Source organism: Carlito syrichta, unplaced genomic scaffold, assembly GCF_000164805.1.
Source record: "Carlito syrichta isolate Samal-C Ts95f unplaced genomic scaffold, Tarsius_syrichta-2.0.1 Scaffold296499, whole genome shotgun sequence".
Taxonomy (NCBI): Eukaryota; Metazoa; Chordata; class Mammalia; order Primates; family Tarsiidae; genus Carlito; species Carlito syrichta.
Window position 1 is genome coordinate 109,502 of NW_007240595.1, and position 16,631 is coordinate 126,132.

Here is a 16,631-nt window from a genome sequence, read left to right on the forward strand (position 1 = left end):
TTCATTTTGGAAAATAGTTACTTTCACAAAAAAGGTGTCTATGCTAGCATGCAATGAGCTTTTTTAAATTTTTAAATAAACTAACTTAAATTTTGTTTTAATTCTTTTTTTGAGTGAGAATTTCACTCTGTCACCCAGGCTGGAGTGCAGTGGCATGCCTACAGCCACCGCCAGCCACCGCCAGCTTGACCTGCTAGGCTCAGGCGATCCTTCCACCTCGGCTTTCTAAGGAACTGGAAGCACAGATACACACTATCACGGCTGGCTAAGTTTTTTTTTTTTAAATTGTAGAGAAGAGGTCTCACCAAGTTGCCCCGGCTCAGGCAATTCTCTTGCCTCTACCTCCCAAAGTGCTAGGATTATAGATGTGTGCCACCGCACCCAGCCTGTTTTAATTTCTAGTATGATAATATCACTAAGAATAATCCATATAAATGAAAGTCTGTTGGCAGCCTCAATAATTTAAAAACTGTAAAGAGGTCCTGAGTCCAAAACTGACTGAGAACAGCTAGAGGGTTCAAACATGCATTCTTTAGATGCCAAAGAAATTGTAAACAAGCAAGACAGACTTTACTTAAAGATGCCATGCTTGTACTTAAAACTAGTAAGACTTACTTGCTGGACACCAACAGCAAATGCCTTTAGAAAAACTTCAGCAAATTCATTATACTCCTTGGAAACATTGCCAGGGCTTCCGTATCTAAAACAATAAAATGCCAACTGTTTCTTTATAATGCTTTGTACCAACACTTATAAAAGCAAAAGCTTAAAAAGTAAATTTAAATCACAATATGTGAACAGAAGATTACCTTTCAAAAAGCCTTGCTAAAATATGTAAAGCCCACTTCTTACATTTCCACCATGGTAATTCAGGTCTATCATCTTCTTCAACTTGAAGTGTTTCCTTTAAAGAGACATTTATTTAAAGATAGAAACAGATGATACAATCTAAGAGGAACAGCATAAGGTAAAAGATTCACAAAAATGTGAATGTTCTTCCCATGTTGGCCTTTCATAATAAAAAGTTAGACTTGGAAAAGTATTAACCTTTATTTAAATCTAAGAGGCATCCTTCGCTGCTTCACTACTTGGATACCAAAGATATGCTTTCTGCTTAAAACTTGAAACCAAATGTTTTAGTTAAAATCTAAATAATATAAAGTCAAGGCCATGAAAATTGTAGCTAAATCAAAACTAGTATAGTTCATAATGGAAAGGAAATGAAAAACTCCATTTCAGAAATCTGGTACTAGATATATGTTTGAGAATATTCATTATAATATTATTAGTAATAACTGAAAAAAAGGCAAGAACCTAAACATTAATAAGGGAATGTTTAACTATGGGACATCCAAAAAGATGACTATACCACCATTAAAAGAACTGAATCATTATGTATTGACCTAAGTCATCCATGACTTTTTTTTTTTGGAGCTGGAGTCTCTGTTGCTTAGGCTGGAGTGCAGTGGCATGCTCAAGGTCACCACAACTTCTACCTGCTGGGATCAGGCGATCCTTCCATCTCAGTCTTCCAAGTAGCTGGAATTACAGGTGCGCGCCACCATGCCTGGCTTATTTTTTTATTTATTGTAGAGATGAGGTCTCACCAAGTTGACCAGGCTGATCTCGAACCCCTGATGTCTTCTCCTGCCTCGGCCTCCCAAAGTGCTGGGATAACAGGCTTGAGTCACCACGCCCAGCTTTTTTTTTTGAGACATGGTCTAATTCTGTTGCACAGGCGGCCGGACAGTGGCACAATCTGGGCTCACTGTAGCCTCAACATCGTGGGCTCAAGCAATCCTTCCACCTGACCCTCCAAATTACCTGGAATTCTAGGAACGTGTAACCAGCCATAGTCAGCTAATTTTTAAAAACGTTTTATAGAGACAGGTCTTATTACGATCCCAGGCAGGTTTCAAACTCCTCATTTCAAGCTGTTCTCCTGCCTTGGCCTCTCAAAGTGCTGAGATTACGTCCAATTCCATTCTTTGGTATTTATATGAGTGTGAAAATACAACAAAGACTAAGCGAGTTTTACCTATAATATTCAAAAAGTGAAAAATACCCAGATGTCCATCAACATGTGAATGTATAGATAAATTGTGGTACATCCATACAATGGGATATACTCAGCAAAAATGAATAAACTACAACTACACAAAATTAATGAATCTGATTAATATGTTAAGTGGAAGAAGTCAGAAACAAATGATTACTTAAGTTCTAAAACAAGCAAAATCTATTGTGTAAATTACAATGGCAAAAATTTCTGAAATCAGACATGAGTAAACACTCTGAGGCGAGTTACATGAGTGCATATAATTGTAACAACTCATTCAACTGTTTATAATATCATCATGCTATTGAGTATATGCCACAGAAAGACACAGAACATGAATATGAAACCTTTATAAGTTTAACTTTATACCTATCAAAGTGTACAGAACAATATACACCAAACTAAAATTCTCATGGAGTGGGAGAAATGTTCTATATATTTCTTCTGCATTTCTTTTTTTTTTTTTTTTTTTTTTTCAGTAGGAGTCTCACTCTGTCACCCAGGCTGGAGTTCAGTAGTTATATTCATGGCCACTACAGCCTCAACTTGCTGGGTGCGGGTGATTCTTCCACCTCAGTCTTCCAAGTAGCTGGAACCACAGGTGCACGCCACCACACCCAGCTAATTTTTTTGATTTATTGTAGAGATGAGGTCTCAGCAAATTGCCCAGATTGGTCTCCAACCTCTGGACTCAGACAATCCTTTCCCCTCTGCCTCCCAAAGTGCTGAGATTACAGGTATGAGCCACCACGCCCGGCTTCTTCTGCATTGTTTTAAATTTGTTTGAAACAGATATAAAAATAATTGAACACTGAAATCCCAGCACTTTAGAAGCCCGTGGTTCGAAAACAACCTAGGCAACTTGGCGAGATCTCATCTCTACAATAAAAATTTCAAAATAAGCTGGGCGTGGTAACACACACCTGTAGTTCCAGCTACTTGGAAGGCTGATGCAGAAGGATTGCCTGAGTCCAGCAGGTCGAGGCTGCGGTGGCTATGAGTGTGCCACTGCCCTCCAGCCTGGGCAACAGAGTGAGATTTCAACTCAAAAATAAATAAATAAATAAATAAACAAACACTCAATAAACTACAAAACAGGAGATTGGTCTCACTATGCCATTAATACTACTATACAGAATAAGTTATTTAACAACCTTCCCATGTCTAAGTTTAAAATAAAATTCAGAAGGATTTTTTTAAAGGATAAGTAAGGTATGTAAACAGCATTTAAGACATACTAGATATTCAAGAATTTGTAAATTCCACTATCTCTCTAGAAAACTAGACTATAAAGAAAAATTAAGGTAATTTTTAAAAATAATGATTAAATGTAAAAAATAACAGACAACACTAAATGGAATAACATCCACTGAATTATATGCTTTACAAGGGTAAAGTTTATGGTATGTAAACTTTAATAAAGTTATTTTTTTTAAAATAGCATAACTACAAAGTTTGGCCAACTTATGAATCAAGTTCTTCTGCACATGGGCATCTGACAAACTCCTAGGCTAAAATCTAGCTATGAATTGTATATTTAGCTAAGAACTGAGAACATAACAATTATCATGATGAAACAGAAATATATGCATGCACTTAACCAGTAATATATGAAATAATCCTTCATAATTTTTTTACTTAGTATATACACATATATACATATGTAAATAAGTAAAATTGTGTCTCTAATCTTGTAAGAAATGTATCACAAATTATAAAGCTCAATGATGTTACAGGAAACAGCAATTAAAATCTTCAAAAGATCACTAAATATTTATATCTAGTAATATAGAGAACATATAGAAACTTACATTAGGTACATCCCTGTTCACAACTGTCTTTAAAATTTCTATCCATTCTGTCAGATTCTGTTGGTTTATAAGCTCCAGTGGTAGTGTATACTAAAGAAAAATCAAGAATTAGTATTTTTAAATATTTGCTAAAGAAAAAAAAATTCCACTTCATTTTACTCTCACGTATTTACACCAAAACTATGTCATTCAATCCACATTACTTGCTTTTAGAACAGGAACACTTCTTATCAGTCATCTATAATGGTAAACAGTGGCAGTGACCATGGGCATTCTTGTTATAGTCTCATCTTACTGGGTTCTTACCTTATTTTCTCCATAAGGTGTGATATTTAGTGGGATTTATAATGAACACCTTTTTATCAAGTTAAGAAAATTTCTATTCTAGAATTCAAACAGTTATTTTCTTTTTTTAGAGCAGGAATAGTTAAAAATTTTGTCCTCTACCCTAGAATCATTTTCAAAAACTTTTATTATTTTAATCTAAAATTATGACCACCTCAGTTAGAAAAATTACTGAAAACGTTATACATATTATCTTTTTTTGGTTTGAACTGGGGTCTCATTTTGTAAGCGAGGCTGGAGTGCAGTGGCACAATCAGAGCTTACTGCAACACTGATTTCCTAGGCTCAGGTGATTCTTCCACTTCAGCCTCCCAAGTAGCTAGGACTCGAGGCATGTGCCACACTGCCTGGCTAATTTTTTGATTTTGTGTAGAGATGAGGTGCTCAGACTAGTCTCAAACTCCTGGCTTCCAGTGATCCTATTACCTCAGCCTCCCAAAGTGCTGGGATTACAGGCATCAGCTACTGTGCCCAACAATACTATTAAAATTACTTAACAGAGTAATTATATAAGAATTTCCAATAGAGTCGCATTACAGTGACCTTAGATTCAGAGTGGGAGAGATTTTAGTAAACATCTATCAAAGATATGCCAAATCCAACCAAGAAATGGAGTCAGTCAGCTATAATCTTAATGGAGGTGAAGTCACAGAATTTTTTTTTTTTTTTAATTAGGAGATGGGGTCTCGTTCTGTTGCCCCAGGTTGGAACGCACTGGCATAATCACCGCTCACTGCAGCCCTGAACTCCTGAGTTCAAGGAATCTCCCCACCTCAGCCTCCTGAGTAGCTGAGACTACAGTCATGCACCACCACACTCAGTTAATTTTTTACTTTTTATGTTTTTGGAACAGGGTCTGGCTATATTGCCCAGGCTGAATTTGAACTCCTGGTCTAACGTAATCCTCCCAACCTCAGCCTCCCAAAGCACTAGGAATACAGGTATAAGCCACTATGCCAGGCTCAGACTACTTAAATGAGATTTTTAAAAGTAATGATCCACTGGGCAGCTTGGCGAGACCTCATCTCTACAATAAATCAAAAAAATTAGCTGGGCATGGTAGCGTGTGCCTGTAGTTCCAGCTACTTGGAAGGCTGAGGCGGAAGGATCGCTGGAGCCCAGCAGGTTGAGGCTGCAGTGGCCAGGAGCATGCCACTGCACTCCAGTCTGGACGATGGAGTGAGACTCAAACACACACACACACAAAAAAAATAGTAATGGCCAGCCTAGGCAACATAATGAAACCTCATCTCTGCAAAAAAAAAAAAAAGAAATCAAAATATTAGCCAGTCTGGTGGCATATGCATGTAGTTCCAGTTACTCGGGATATAGAGGGATAAGGATTGCCTGAACCCAAGAGGTCCAGTCTGGGCGGTAGAGTGAGATCCCTGACCGAAAATAAACAAACAAAAAAAGTAATGATATGATGTGAACCAAAGGTCTTGGTAGATGAGCCAAACCCTTTCCGTTGCTATATGGTACAAAAAGAATGAAAATATAAATTCTGATAAAAAATTCTACTTTATAGCCGGGCTCAGTGGCTCAGCCTGTAATCCCGTGCCTTTGGGAGGCTGAGGTGAGTGAATTGCCTGAGCCCGCGGGTTTGAGACCCGCCTGGGCAGCGAGACCTCATCTCTACAATAAATCCAAAAAAAAAAAAAAAATCAGCCAGGCGTGGTAGTGCATGCCTGTAATTCCGGCTACTTGGAAGGCTGAGGTGGAAGGATCGCCGGAGCCCAGCAGGTTGAGGCTGCGGTGGCCGGGAGCGGCCACTGCACTCCAGTCTGGGCAACAGAGTGAGACTCCAACTCAAAATTTAAAAAAAAAAGAAATTCTACTTTATTTATTTACTTTAATTTTTTTGAGTCGGAGTCTCACTGTTGCCCAGGATGGAATACAATGGCACACTCATGGCTACTGCAGTCTCAACGTGCTGGGCTCAGGCAATCATTCTGCCTCAGCTTTTCAAGTAGCCACAGGTGCGTGCCACCACGCCCAGCTAACTTTTTGATTTATTGTAGAGACGAGGTCTCACCAAGTTGCCCAGGCTGGTTTCGAACCCCTGGGTTCAGGCAATCCTCTTGCCTCTGCCTCCCAAAATGCTGGGATTACAGATGTGAGGCACCACACCTCGCCTAAAAAAAACTCTACTTTAAAAGTAATTACAGCAGATATAATGTGTTCAACTGTAAATACAGACCAACCATTTCCCTGGTGGATATCTTTTATCCCAAAAAGACTTAGATCAATATATAGAAATGATGAAATCCATTACTTTCTGCCAGTCAAGCTCACAGAATTAGCATTTTTGTGTCAAGTTTAGTAATAAGTTTTGTATTTACTGGGCAATCTATGCATATTTTACATAGCAGAACATGTTAGATTTCAACTGTAATCAAGTAACTAGTTTATAAATTAGGATTATTAAAAAAAGAATTAGGATTATATATGTATTTGAGAAAATACGCTTATTTAGACTAACAATTTCGGCAATTTATATTTCCCTAGAAAATTGTCCACTTAATTTAGATTTTCATATGCAATTAGTATTCAGGTGTTAAAATTATTTGTTAATGTTTAATGTGGTAAAAGACCAACTGTGTGTATATATATATGTGTGTGTGTGTATATATATATTTATTTATATATTTATGTGTATATATACATAAACTGCTTTGTAAAAATTACCTGAACAAGAGCATAGAAGATCTTGAATATCTGTTTCTGGATGAGGACAGATTGATCAGACTGATCAGAAAGGAGCTGTATAAAACGATCCTTTAGAACTGGCAGAAAATGCTGCATTGCTGCTACCAATGGACTCCGCTCCTCTGGTTTCTTGTACCTTTGAGTAGGAATACAAACTAATTCTGTAAGAATTCATTTCCACAATTTTACATATTTATTTACCTAAACATAATCAAATACTCCTTAAACCATTTATTCTGGAACAAAACCAAAGAAAGCAACTTGAGTAAAACTTTAAGTAAGAGTATTTAATCTTTTCTGAACGTTCATTATAAGGTGAAAAATCTTCAAGGTCCCATAAGTATATTCATTTTTATAGTCGAGGAAACTGAGGCACAGAAGTTAACTAACTTTCCCAGCGTTACACATTTAGGTATAAACCTAGGCAACTGGAATCCAAGGTCTGCCCTCTTAACCACTTCATTATGCAGTCTCTAATTATGAATATTGATATAAATGAAGAGGTATACTGATCTGGCTTTTAAATAGTAGCAGATGATGAATAACTAAAATCAATTATACATTGGTTAAGGTTTTTCTACATATCAACAGCATAAAGGCAGAAATGGCATATATAAAGCAGAAAAAATATTTTATTTCTAAAAGAATTATAAACCAGAAGTTCTTCTTTAACCCACCTGGCAACAAAACGTGACCTCATTTATAATCTTCATTCACCCCACTTGGGGTCAATATTCGCATAATTTACAGTAAATATAATGTGTTCAACTATTGAGTGCTGCTATGGATTTCAACAGGAGTGTCACATAACATATGTTATGTGACCATTATTACCTTTCTAAAATCTGAAAAATTCTGCATTCTGAATTTTATTTTGCTTCAAGGATTATGGATAAAGAATTGCTGACCAAGCCAGGCTTGGTGGCTCAGCCTGTAATCCCAGCGCTTTGGGAGGCTGAGGTGAGTGGACTACCTGAACCCGCGGGTTCGAGACCTGCCTGGGCAACTTGGCAAGACCTCATCTCTACAATAAAGTAACAAAAATTTGCTGGGCATGGTAGCGCATGCCTGTAGTTCCAGCTACTTGGAAGGCTGGGGTGGAAGGATCACCAGAGCTCAGCAGGTCAAGGTTGTGGTGGCCGGGAGCAGCCATGCAGCCACTGCACTCCAGTCTGGGTGACAGAGTAAGACTCTAACTCAAAAAAAAAAAAAAAAAGAATCGCTGACCTAATTAAGACATGTCTGCATTTAAAGTACTTAGCATTTTAACTGTATTGTTAAAAAGTCTGTTGATTTTTTTTAATCAAATAATCAAATTTATAGATTACAATGGAAAAACAACTCCAGTTTCCATTATTAAGGCATCAGCAGGCAGACTAAATTTAAGATACAGATTACTGGTTATAGAAATGATTGTTCTACAGTCATAGCTTATGTTTTTGGAATAGATGATTACCTAAACTGCTTTAAACTGGTTTTCCATAGCAGATGCCAGTTTTATTTAAATTGGTACCCTTCTCCTTTAAGAGAGAAAATATATTTAAGAATTGAGTATCTCAGTACATTTTTAAAAGGTAAAGGTAGACTCTTTTTAAAAGCTGTTTTTTTTTCCTTTTGGATGAAATGAAAATCAAAGTAAATTGCCAAGAATAAAAAATACCAAGAGAAATGTTCACACTAATGATTGCTAAGGCATAATCAAATAACATATTAATTTAAATATTAATTTAATGTGCTAAGAAATTACACCTAGCAAATACATTTTAAAAGCCTATCCATACCTTTCTTTGATTCAATAAAATAACTAATAAAAGAAAACCACTTGTACTCTCCAATCTGATTATACAAAATACAATATGGTCAAAATTACCTTTTAATACTAAAACTGAGAACTAATATTAAGCAGCTCTCTCCATTTATCCATCACAGGTGATCACCCACACTGAAAGAGTTTGAATCCCTGTTTCATGCATGTTAGACATTGTTCTTGCCTAACACCCCCGATATACTGAATGGGGACTGGGAGTTGAAAGGGACGAGTTGTGAATCTAAACTGATAGAATATGAAAGTAATTTATAGTACCAAATATATTACTAACCTGTAAGACCTGAGAGTTTGAAAATGTGGCACTAATGAAAGTCTACTACTACAAGACCGTGATGTGACAAACTGGTAAATCATACTCACAAGAAATCCTTAAATACTAGCCTATTACTTTTCTATTTTTTCTTCTATTTTTTGAGTTAGGGTCTCATTCTTTCACCCAGGCTGAGTACAATCTCACACTCATGGCTCACACAGCCTCAACCTCCTGAATAGCTGGGACTACAGACATGCAACACCATGTCCAGACTAATGTTTTTATTTTTTGTAGAGACATGGTCTCGCTATTGTTGCCTAGGTTGGTCTCAAACTCCTGAGCTTAAGCAATCATCCCTCTTCAACCTCCCAGAATACTGGGATTACAGGCATGAGCCACCGCGCCTGGCCATCTTCCTGTTATAAAAAAAATTTCAATGATTCCTTGGTATCTAAAAGATCACATCCAAATTTATCACTGTGGCACTCAAAATCCCCTTTAACATAGTACCAATTTACCAGTCCAAAATTATCCCCAACCTCTCACCAAAAACTACCAATACCATTAGGTGATCTCACTATCCACTGAAGTGTCTCATCTTGCTACCTCTGTACCTTTTTGTCTTTGTTCATATTGTTCCATATGGTGAGACACACCTTCCTCTTCAAATTCTCCTTCTGTGTTCCTTCCACTGACTACCAGGTTCCTTTGGCTCTATGCTCCTGAAGCCACAAACGTCTAATTTCTCCGTGAATGTCCTTATAACTGCTTCGGTCCACACAGATCCCTTGTGCTCCACAATCAAACACTGGCTGAAAATAAACTGGAATTCCAAAATTGTAGTAGCCTCCTCTATCTCACATTTTAAAATCCCTGTCACGGTTTCTCCTGTTAAGATTAAAAGACAGGAGAGCCTTGAACTTTCTCAATGACAGTGACAGCTTGTTTTTATTCTCTCTAATTTTCATCACTCACTTACCAGAACTACAACAACTGGCATTCTGACAGAGGTTGGAGCAACAGCAGGAACTTTCCTTAGCAGGAAGATGGGTAGCTGGTGGGAACACAAGAAAACACCAGTACCAGTGCTGTAAATGGTATATTTCTCTCCTGCTCAGAACAAAAGCAGCAGTTTTTCAGCTACTTTGAGGTGGGATCCAAAGAGTATATCAGAGGCTAACTACCAAATCTCAGAATTAGAGGGCTCATGATAGCATCTGTGTAGGTGTTTGGATCAGAAATAAAACCACTACAATGACATGAAAGTCTTTCTTACATCTTCCTTATAATTTTCCCCTGCCAAAACTTTTCAAGTGTCTATCACTTTCATTACTTTCACCACACATTAAAGAAAAAGCTCTTTCAATGTTTATCACTCTCAGTTCTATATACCTCAACCCTTCAGGTGAGATTTTTCTGTCCTGATCCCTAAACCAAGGTCTAAAATGATCTCTTTTCCTAAAAATCTTTCTTACTGATACTAATTACCTATAAGAACTATAATTTGCTCAAATATGCAAACAACAAAATAGATTAATGTGAATCTGTCAAAACATTGATTTTAAAAGATCACACGAAATTCCAATATATTCTTAAAGAATTAGATGTAGGTTCTTAAAGTTATCAAGAACTCAAATTAAGATAAAAATCCACAAAAAGTCAGAAGTAATAAAGAGGTCTAATGAAGCTTGGTAAAAGTCTGAAGGACTTATACCAAGACCTACTGAGAAGCCCAATGTTTCTGAACAGGTAAACAGACAGTGATTAAGAAAAAAGGGGAAAAGGAGTTTCTTAGTAGGATCAAAAGAAACTGCAGTAGCAGAATAAGAATGCAACTTCAAAACTAAAATACAATATTAAAATTAATAACTCACTACTTTTAGTATCATTGCAAATATAATTTAACATGTTCAATTTCCCAACCTTTCCCATTTCTCAAAATTCCCATTTCTCAAAATTCTGTAAGAATTGAGAGAGACACTTACTCATAATTTTTCACAAGCTGATAAAGGCAAAGAAGAATTCCAAGCCAACAAGCACTGTTATCAGACTGAAGATAAAAGCCAATTTTGTCTACAATGGCAGTCCAGCGGCTTGGATAATCATGTTTGATGATGTGATGAATGCATGTAGTAAGCTGTACCCTGAAAGTCAAAAAGAAACAGTAAGAAGGAATAACTACGTAGTTATTTTACTAATTCATACAAAGGAAATGGCTGTTTAGACAAAACCTAATTTCAAATAACCTATCTGATATATGGATGCACACAGTTCCTATTGATCTAAGAAATCCAACAAATATGTTACAAATGCCAAAAGTTTCTTATTTCTCATCCTTGACTATCACCAACTGAAGTTTCATTTAAGAGCAACAACTAATACTCATAAAAAGTTCTGAAAATTCCTTTAAAAATTAAAAGCTTTCAAATATCAATAAACTCTAAGTATATGATGGCATTCTATAGTTTTTTTAACCCCTTTTCATCTGATCACAGTATGTTTAACAAGTTTTATATGAAGTTTGGGTTTCATAAAAGTAAAATTCAATTGTAAGAAAATAAATTAAAAAGGTATTCTTGGCCGGGTGCAGTGGCTCATGCCTATAATCCCAGCACTTTGGGAGGCCAAGGTGAGAGGACTACCTGAGCCCACAGGTTCAAGACCAGCCTGGGCAACTTGGCGGGACCTCATCTTGACAATAAATCAAACACTAGCCGGGTGTGATGGTTCATGCCTGTAGTTCCAGCTACTTGGAAGGCTGAGGTGGAAGAATCACCTGAGCCCAGCAGGTGGAGGCTGCGGTGGCCGTGAGAGTGCCACTGCCCTCCAGCCTGGGAAACACAGGCTTGTTGGTTCTAAAAAGACCCTCCAAAACAATCTGAAAATTACATACCTGCAACAATAGTAAATTTTTGAAATACACATACCTGATGAGCTCAGGAGAGTGGATAATGGCTTCTACAATATTTTCTCGAATACAATGTCGATCTTCTTCTGGAATAGTATAAGGGGATATGTCCCCTGGCGATGTTTCCCGATCAGGCCAATACTGTGTTATCATATTTTTCAAATAGATAACACCTAAAATAAGGGCAAGTTTGACAAAAGAATGTTTACTGTAAAAATTTCTTAGAAGTATCCATACCTTAAGTATTTTGAACCTTCAAATCATTGTTCATAAAGCTATCCTCAATAAATAAAATGCTACATTCAATTATTTTTAAGCTGATGAAACACAAATTTAACACTCAGTCACAGCAATGATCCACAAAGTGATCATTAAAACACATAGCCTCCACAAAACCATAATAAAAAATATTGATTAAAATTAAAAAAAAACACATAGCCTAAGAGTATTCTGCAAATAAACATAGTCCAGACAAAACCATTACAAGATTTTTTTTACATCATATTTATTCCAAATACTTTTTATCTGAAAGACTTTTACCAAGACCTATTGAGAAGCCCAATGTTTCTGAATAGGTAAACAGATAATGATTAAGAAAAAAAGGGGACAAGGAGTCTCTCAGTGGTATCAACGAAAGAAACTGCAGTAGCAGAATAAGAATGGAACTTCAAAACTAAAATATAATATTAAACTAATAATTCACTACTTTTAGTATCATTACAAATATAATTTCACATGTTCAAACTGGCTTAAAATTTCCCAACCTTTTCTATTTCTCAAAATTCTATAAAGAATTGAGAGACATTCACTCATAATTTTTCACAAGCTGATAAAAGCAAAGAATTCTTTTTATCCTGTTTTCTATAAGTGGGTTAACTTAATTTTATCAAATCATTTTCTAAATGAAGTTACTAAAGACAAAACCATCATACACCTGTATACCTTCTTTTTTTTTTTTTTTTGAGTTGGAGTCTCACTCTGTCACCCAGACTGGAGTGCAGTGGCCGCTCCCGGCCACCGCAGCCTCGACCTGCTGGGCTCCAGCGATCCTTCCGCCTCAGCCTTCCAAGTAGCCAGAATTACAGGCATGCGCTACCACGCCCCGCTGATTTTTTTTTTTAATTTATTGTAGAGATGAGGTCTTGCTGCCCAGGCAAGTCTCGAACCTGCGGGCCCAGGCAATCCACTCACCTCAGCCTCCCAAAGGCGCGGGATTACAGGCTGTGCCACCGAGCCCGGTTAGAACAAATTTTTATCATAGAAAAATAGTATATAAAAGTTCTTAGTAAGTATTTCAATCACACATCACTTCAAATCTAGGTTGCTAACAATGCTTTTTATCTAGCCCTTGCGGACAGAGGGGAAAAGGGGATCACAAATGTATAAGATATATTGTAAAGGGAGACTGTCCAAAATTAATTCCTAAATCCTGCAAAACACTGGCTCTCTTCTCTGGTTAACAATTCTTACCTGAAGTCCTGTATCTATTTGTACAAGGATGCCTAATAGAACTAGGATTTTTGCATTCTAGTTTGTTTCAACTTGGGAATTAAGTTAATATTTCATCTTAAAATATTTTAAAAAGATTAAGACTATATACTAAAATTCCCCTCAACAAAAGTTTTTTCTTTTAGCTTAAAAAAAAAAAAAAAAATAGCCTTTACTGTGGTCTGTAACAGTCTAATAAAATGTTCTTAATTTTCTCTGTATGTAATACAAAAAACTATAAATACCCCAAACATCCCTGGGGGGAGAGCAGGAGGTGTAAAGCTTTTACTACTATCTATTATAACAGAAGTCAGTAAATAAAGTCTAATGTTGGCAAGTCAAAAAATAATAGTAAAAAGGAATATCAATTCATAACTTCATGAAATTTAACATTGTAACAAAGAAAATTAAAATAAGGTCAGGTAGCCGGGCTCGGTGGCTCAGCCTGTAATCCCATGCTTTGGGAGGCTGAGGTGAGTGGATTGCCTGAGCCCACGGGTTCAAGACGCGCCTGGGCAACTTGGCGAAACCACATCTCTACAATAAAAATCAAAAAATAGCCGGGTGTGGTAGCGTGCGCCTGTAGTTCCAGCTACTTGGAAGGCTGAGGCGGAAGGATTGCCTGAGCCCAGCAGGTCGAGGCTGCAGTGGCCGGGAACGGCCACTGCACTACAGTCTGGGCGACAAAGTGAGACTCCAACTCAAAATAAATAAATGAAATAAAATAAGGTCAGGTGTGATAGCATGCACCTATAGTCCCAGTTACTCAGAAGGCTAAGGCTTGAGGCCAAGAGTTCAAGACTACAGTGTGCTATATTCACATCTGTGAATAACCACTGCATCCCAGTCTAGACCACAAAGTGCCTATTTTGAGAAAAAAGATGGACTTAACTAACATTCAGTCAGGCATGGTGGCTTACACCTGCAATCCCAGCACTATGGGAGGCGGAAGCGAGAGGACTGTCTTGAGTCCAGGGATTCGAGACCAGTCTGGGCAACTTGGTGAGACGTTGTCTCTACAATAAATCAAAAAATTAGCTGGATATTGTGGCGCGTGCCTGTAGTTCCAGGTACTTGGAAGGCTGAGGTGGAAAGATCATCTGAACCCAGCAGGACAAGGCTGCAGTGGCCGTGAGCGTGCCACTGCACTCCAGCCTGGGCAACAGTCTCTGACTCAAAAAAGAAAACATTCAAAGTCTGGCAGATGAAACTACCACATGCCCTGCACTACAGACTACCCTCAATTATTCTAAGGATATAATTTTATTTATTTATTTATTTATATTTTGAGTTGGGATCTCACTTTGCTCCCCAGGTTCACCATAGCCTCGAACTCCTGGGCTCAAGCAATCTTCCCTTCTCATCTAGGACCATAGGGATGCACCACCTTATTTTTTTTGTAGAAACACAGTCTTGCTATGTTGCCTAGGCTGATCTCAAACTCCTAGGGTCAAGCAATCCTCCTGCCTTGGCCTTCTAATGTTCTGGCATTACAGATGTGAGCCACTGCACCCAGCTGTAATTTTAAAATATTTTAAAATTTTCAACTAATTTCATAGTTTAATCGTTTCCAGTTTTATACATACTAAAACAATTTTCTGGTATAATTTATCTTTCTAGTAATTTTTTAAAATAATAGATTCAAGAGGTACACATACATGTTCATTACATGGACATATTGTATAGTGGTGGGGACTGGGTCTCGGGTAGCCCTTTCCCCAGACAGTGAACATTGTGCCCCATAGTTTCGGAACCCTAACCCCCTCCTCCCTTATCAGTGTCTATTGTTTCTATCTTTGTGACCATTTAGCTCCTACATATGAGTGAGACTATGCATGGTTGGTTTTCTGTTTCTGAATCAGGTCACTTAGGATGGTGAATCTCCAACTCTATCCATGTTGCTGCAAAGGACATGATTTTATTATTTTTTATGGCTGCTAATTTTCTAATACAATAATCAAAGGTTTTTAGGATTTATTAAGAGCCCTCTTAAATGCCAAACACTTTCAACTTCTTAGAAAATAAATCTGGATTTAAAGGTAAAATTATTCTCTAAAAATGGGAAAACACAAACTTCACTAGAAATGTCAGACGAATACTTTCAAAAAGGAAATAAGGCAAATAATCAAAGTGACTCCTTTCTATTATGTTAGAAATAAAAAAGATTTACTGCTGACTACAGTTCAAATAACCATATTATATTGGTACAAATTGTTCCATTATTGCGCTGCTTAAAGAAATTTTTCAAAAAAACTCATTCATTTATTTCCTGAGCACCTACAGTATTCTATACAGTATTTTAGTCACTGGAAATACAACTGTTAACAAAACAGACCTGGGATTAAATTCTATATCTAACAACTGAGAAATGGTTTATTGCATAAACACATTATAATAAACAATTTAATCATGAAAATGTAAATTTGGTTCTTTGGTCTTGGCCACAGAAGCAAAATAATGATAGTAACAACATCATTTGGAAAGTGTTGAAGTAAGACGCACACGTCGTGCCGCCACTGTGGCTTTAAGGCCTATCACCTTCAGAAGTCGACCTGTGGCAAATGTGGATGTCCTGCCAAGAACAAGAGAAAATATAACCAGAGTACCAAGGCTAAAGGATAAGATACCACCAGGACTGGTCGAATGAGGAACCCAAATGTGTATACCACAGATTCAGACATGAATTCTATGAAGAAAACAACACCTAATCCCAAGAAGGTAGCTGTTGCAGCATCCAGTTCATCTTAAGAATTTCAACAATTAATCATGCAATAAATATTCTGGTTTTATTTTATTATTCTTTGAGCTGGAGTCTCACTCTGTTGGCCAGGCTAGAGTACAGTGACATAATCATAGCCACCACAGCCTGGACTTATTGTGCTCAGGCAATCTTCTGCCTCAACCTTGCAAGTAGCTGGGACTATAGGTGCGCACCACCAAACCTGGTTAGTTTTTCTGATTTACTGTAGAGACAAGGTCTTGCCATGTTGCCCAGGCTAGTCTAAAAACCCCGGGCTCAGGCAATTCTCTCGTGTTGGCCTCCCAAAGTGCTGGAATTACAGGCGTGAGCCACCATGACCATCATGTTTTAAAAAGAATTTAAATGATCTGTCACAGGAATAGTTAAAAAGGCATTTTTTTTTTTTTTGAGTTGGAGTCTCTCTGTCGCTCAGACTGGAGTGCAGTGGCCGCTCCCAGTCACCGCAGCCTCGACCTGCCGGGCTCCAGCA

General features: G+C 37.4%; 1 protein-coding gene across 3 annotated transcripts in view; it reads right to left on the reverse strand.

The window, feature by feature from the left end:
* The window catches only part of IPO7 (importin 7), a 61,764-nt gene that overhangs the window by 27,122 nt on the left and 18,011 nt on the right, over positions 1-16,631 (reverse strand). For 2 of the 3 annotated variants that reach the window (XM_008054553.1, XM_021710646.1), the window contains exons 3-8: positions 11,933-12,086; positions 10,991-11,149; positions 6,904-7,060; positions 3,871-3,960; positions 810-904; positions 616-700 (exon numbers count right to left, since the gene is read on the reverse strand). In XM_008054553.1, the coding sequence (XP_008052744.1) occupies positions 616-700; positions 810-904; positions 3,871-3,960; positions 6,904-7,060; positions 10,991-11,149; positions 11,933-12,086 (740 nt within the window). Of the gene's footprint in view, positions 1-615; positions 701-809; positions 905-3,870; positions 3,961-6,903; positions 7,061-10,990; positions 11,150-11,932; positions 12,087-12,722; positions 12,732-16,631 lie in introns of those variants that run through there. The other variant, XM_008054554.2, reaches the window with a different exon arrangement.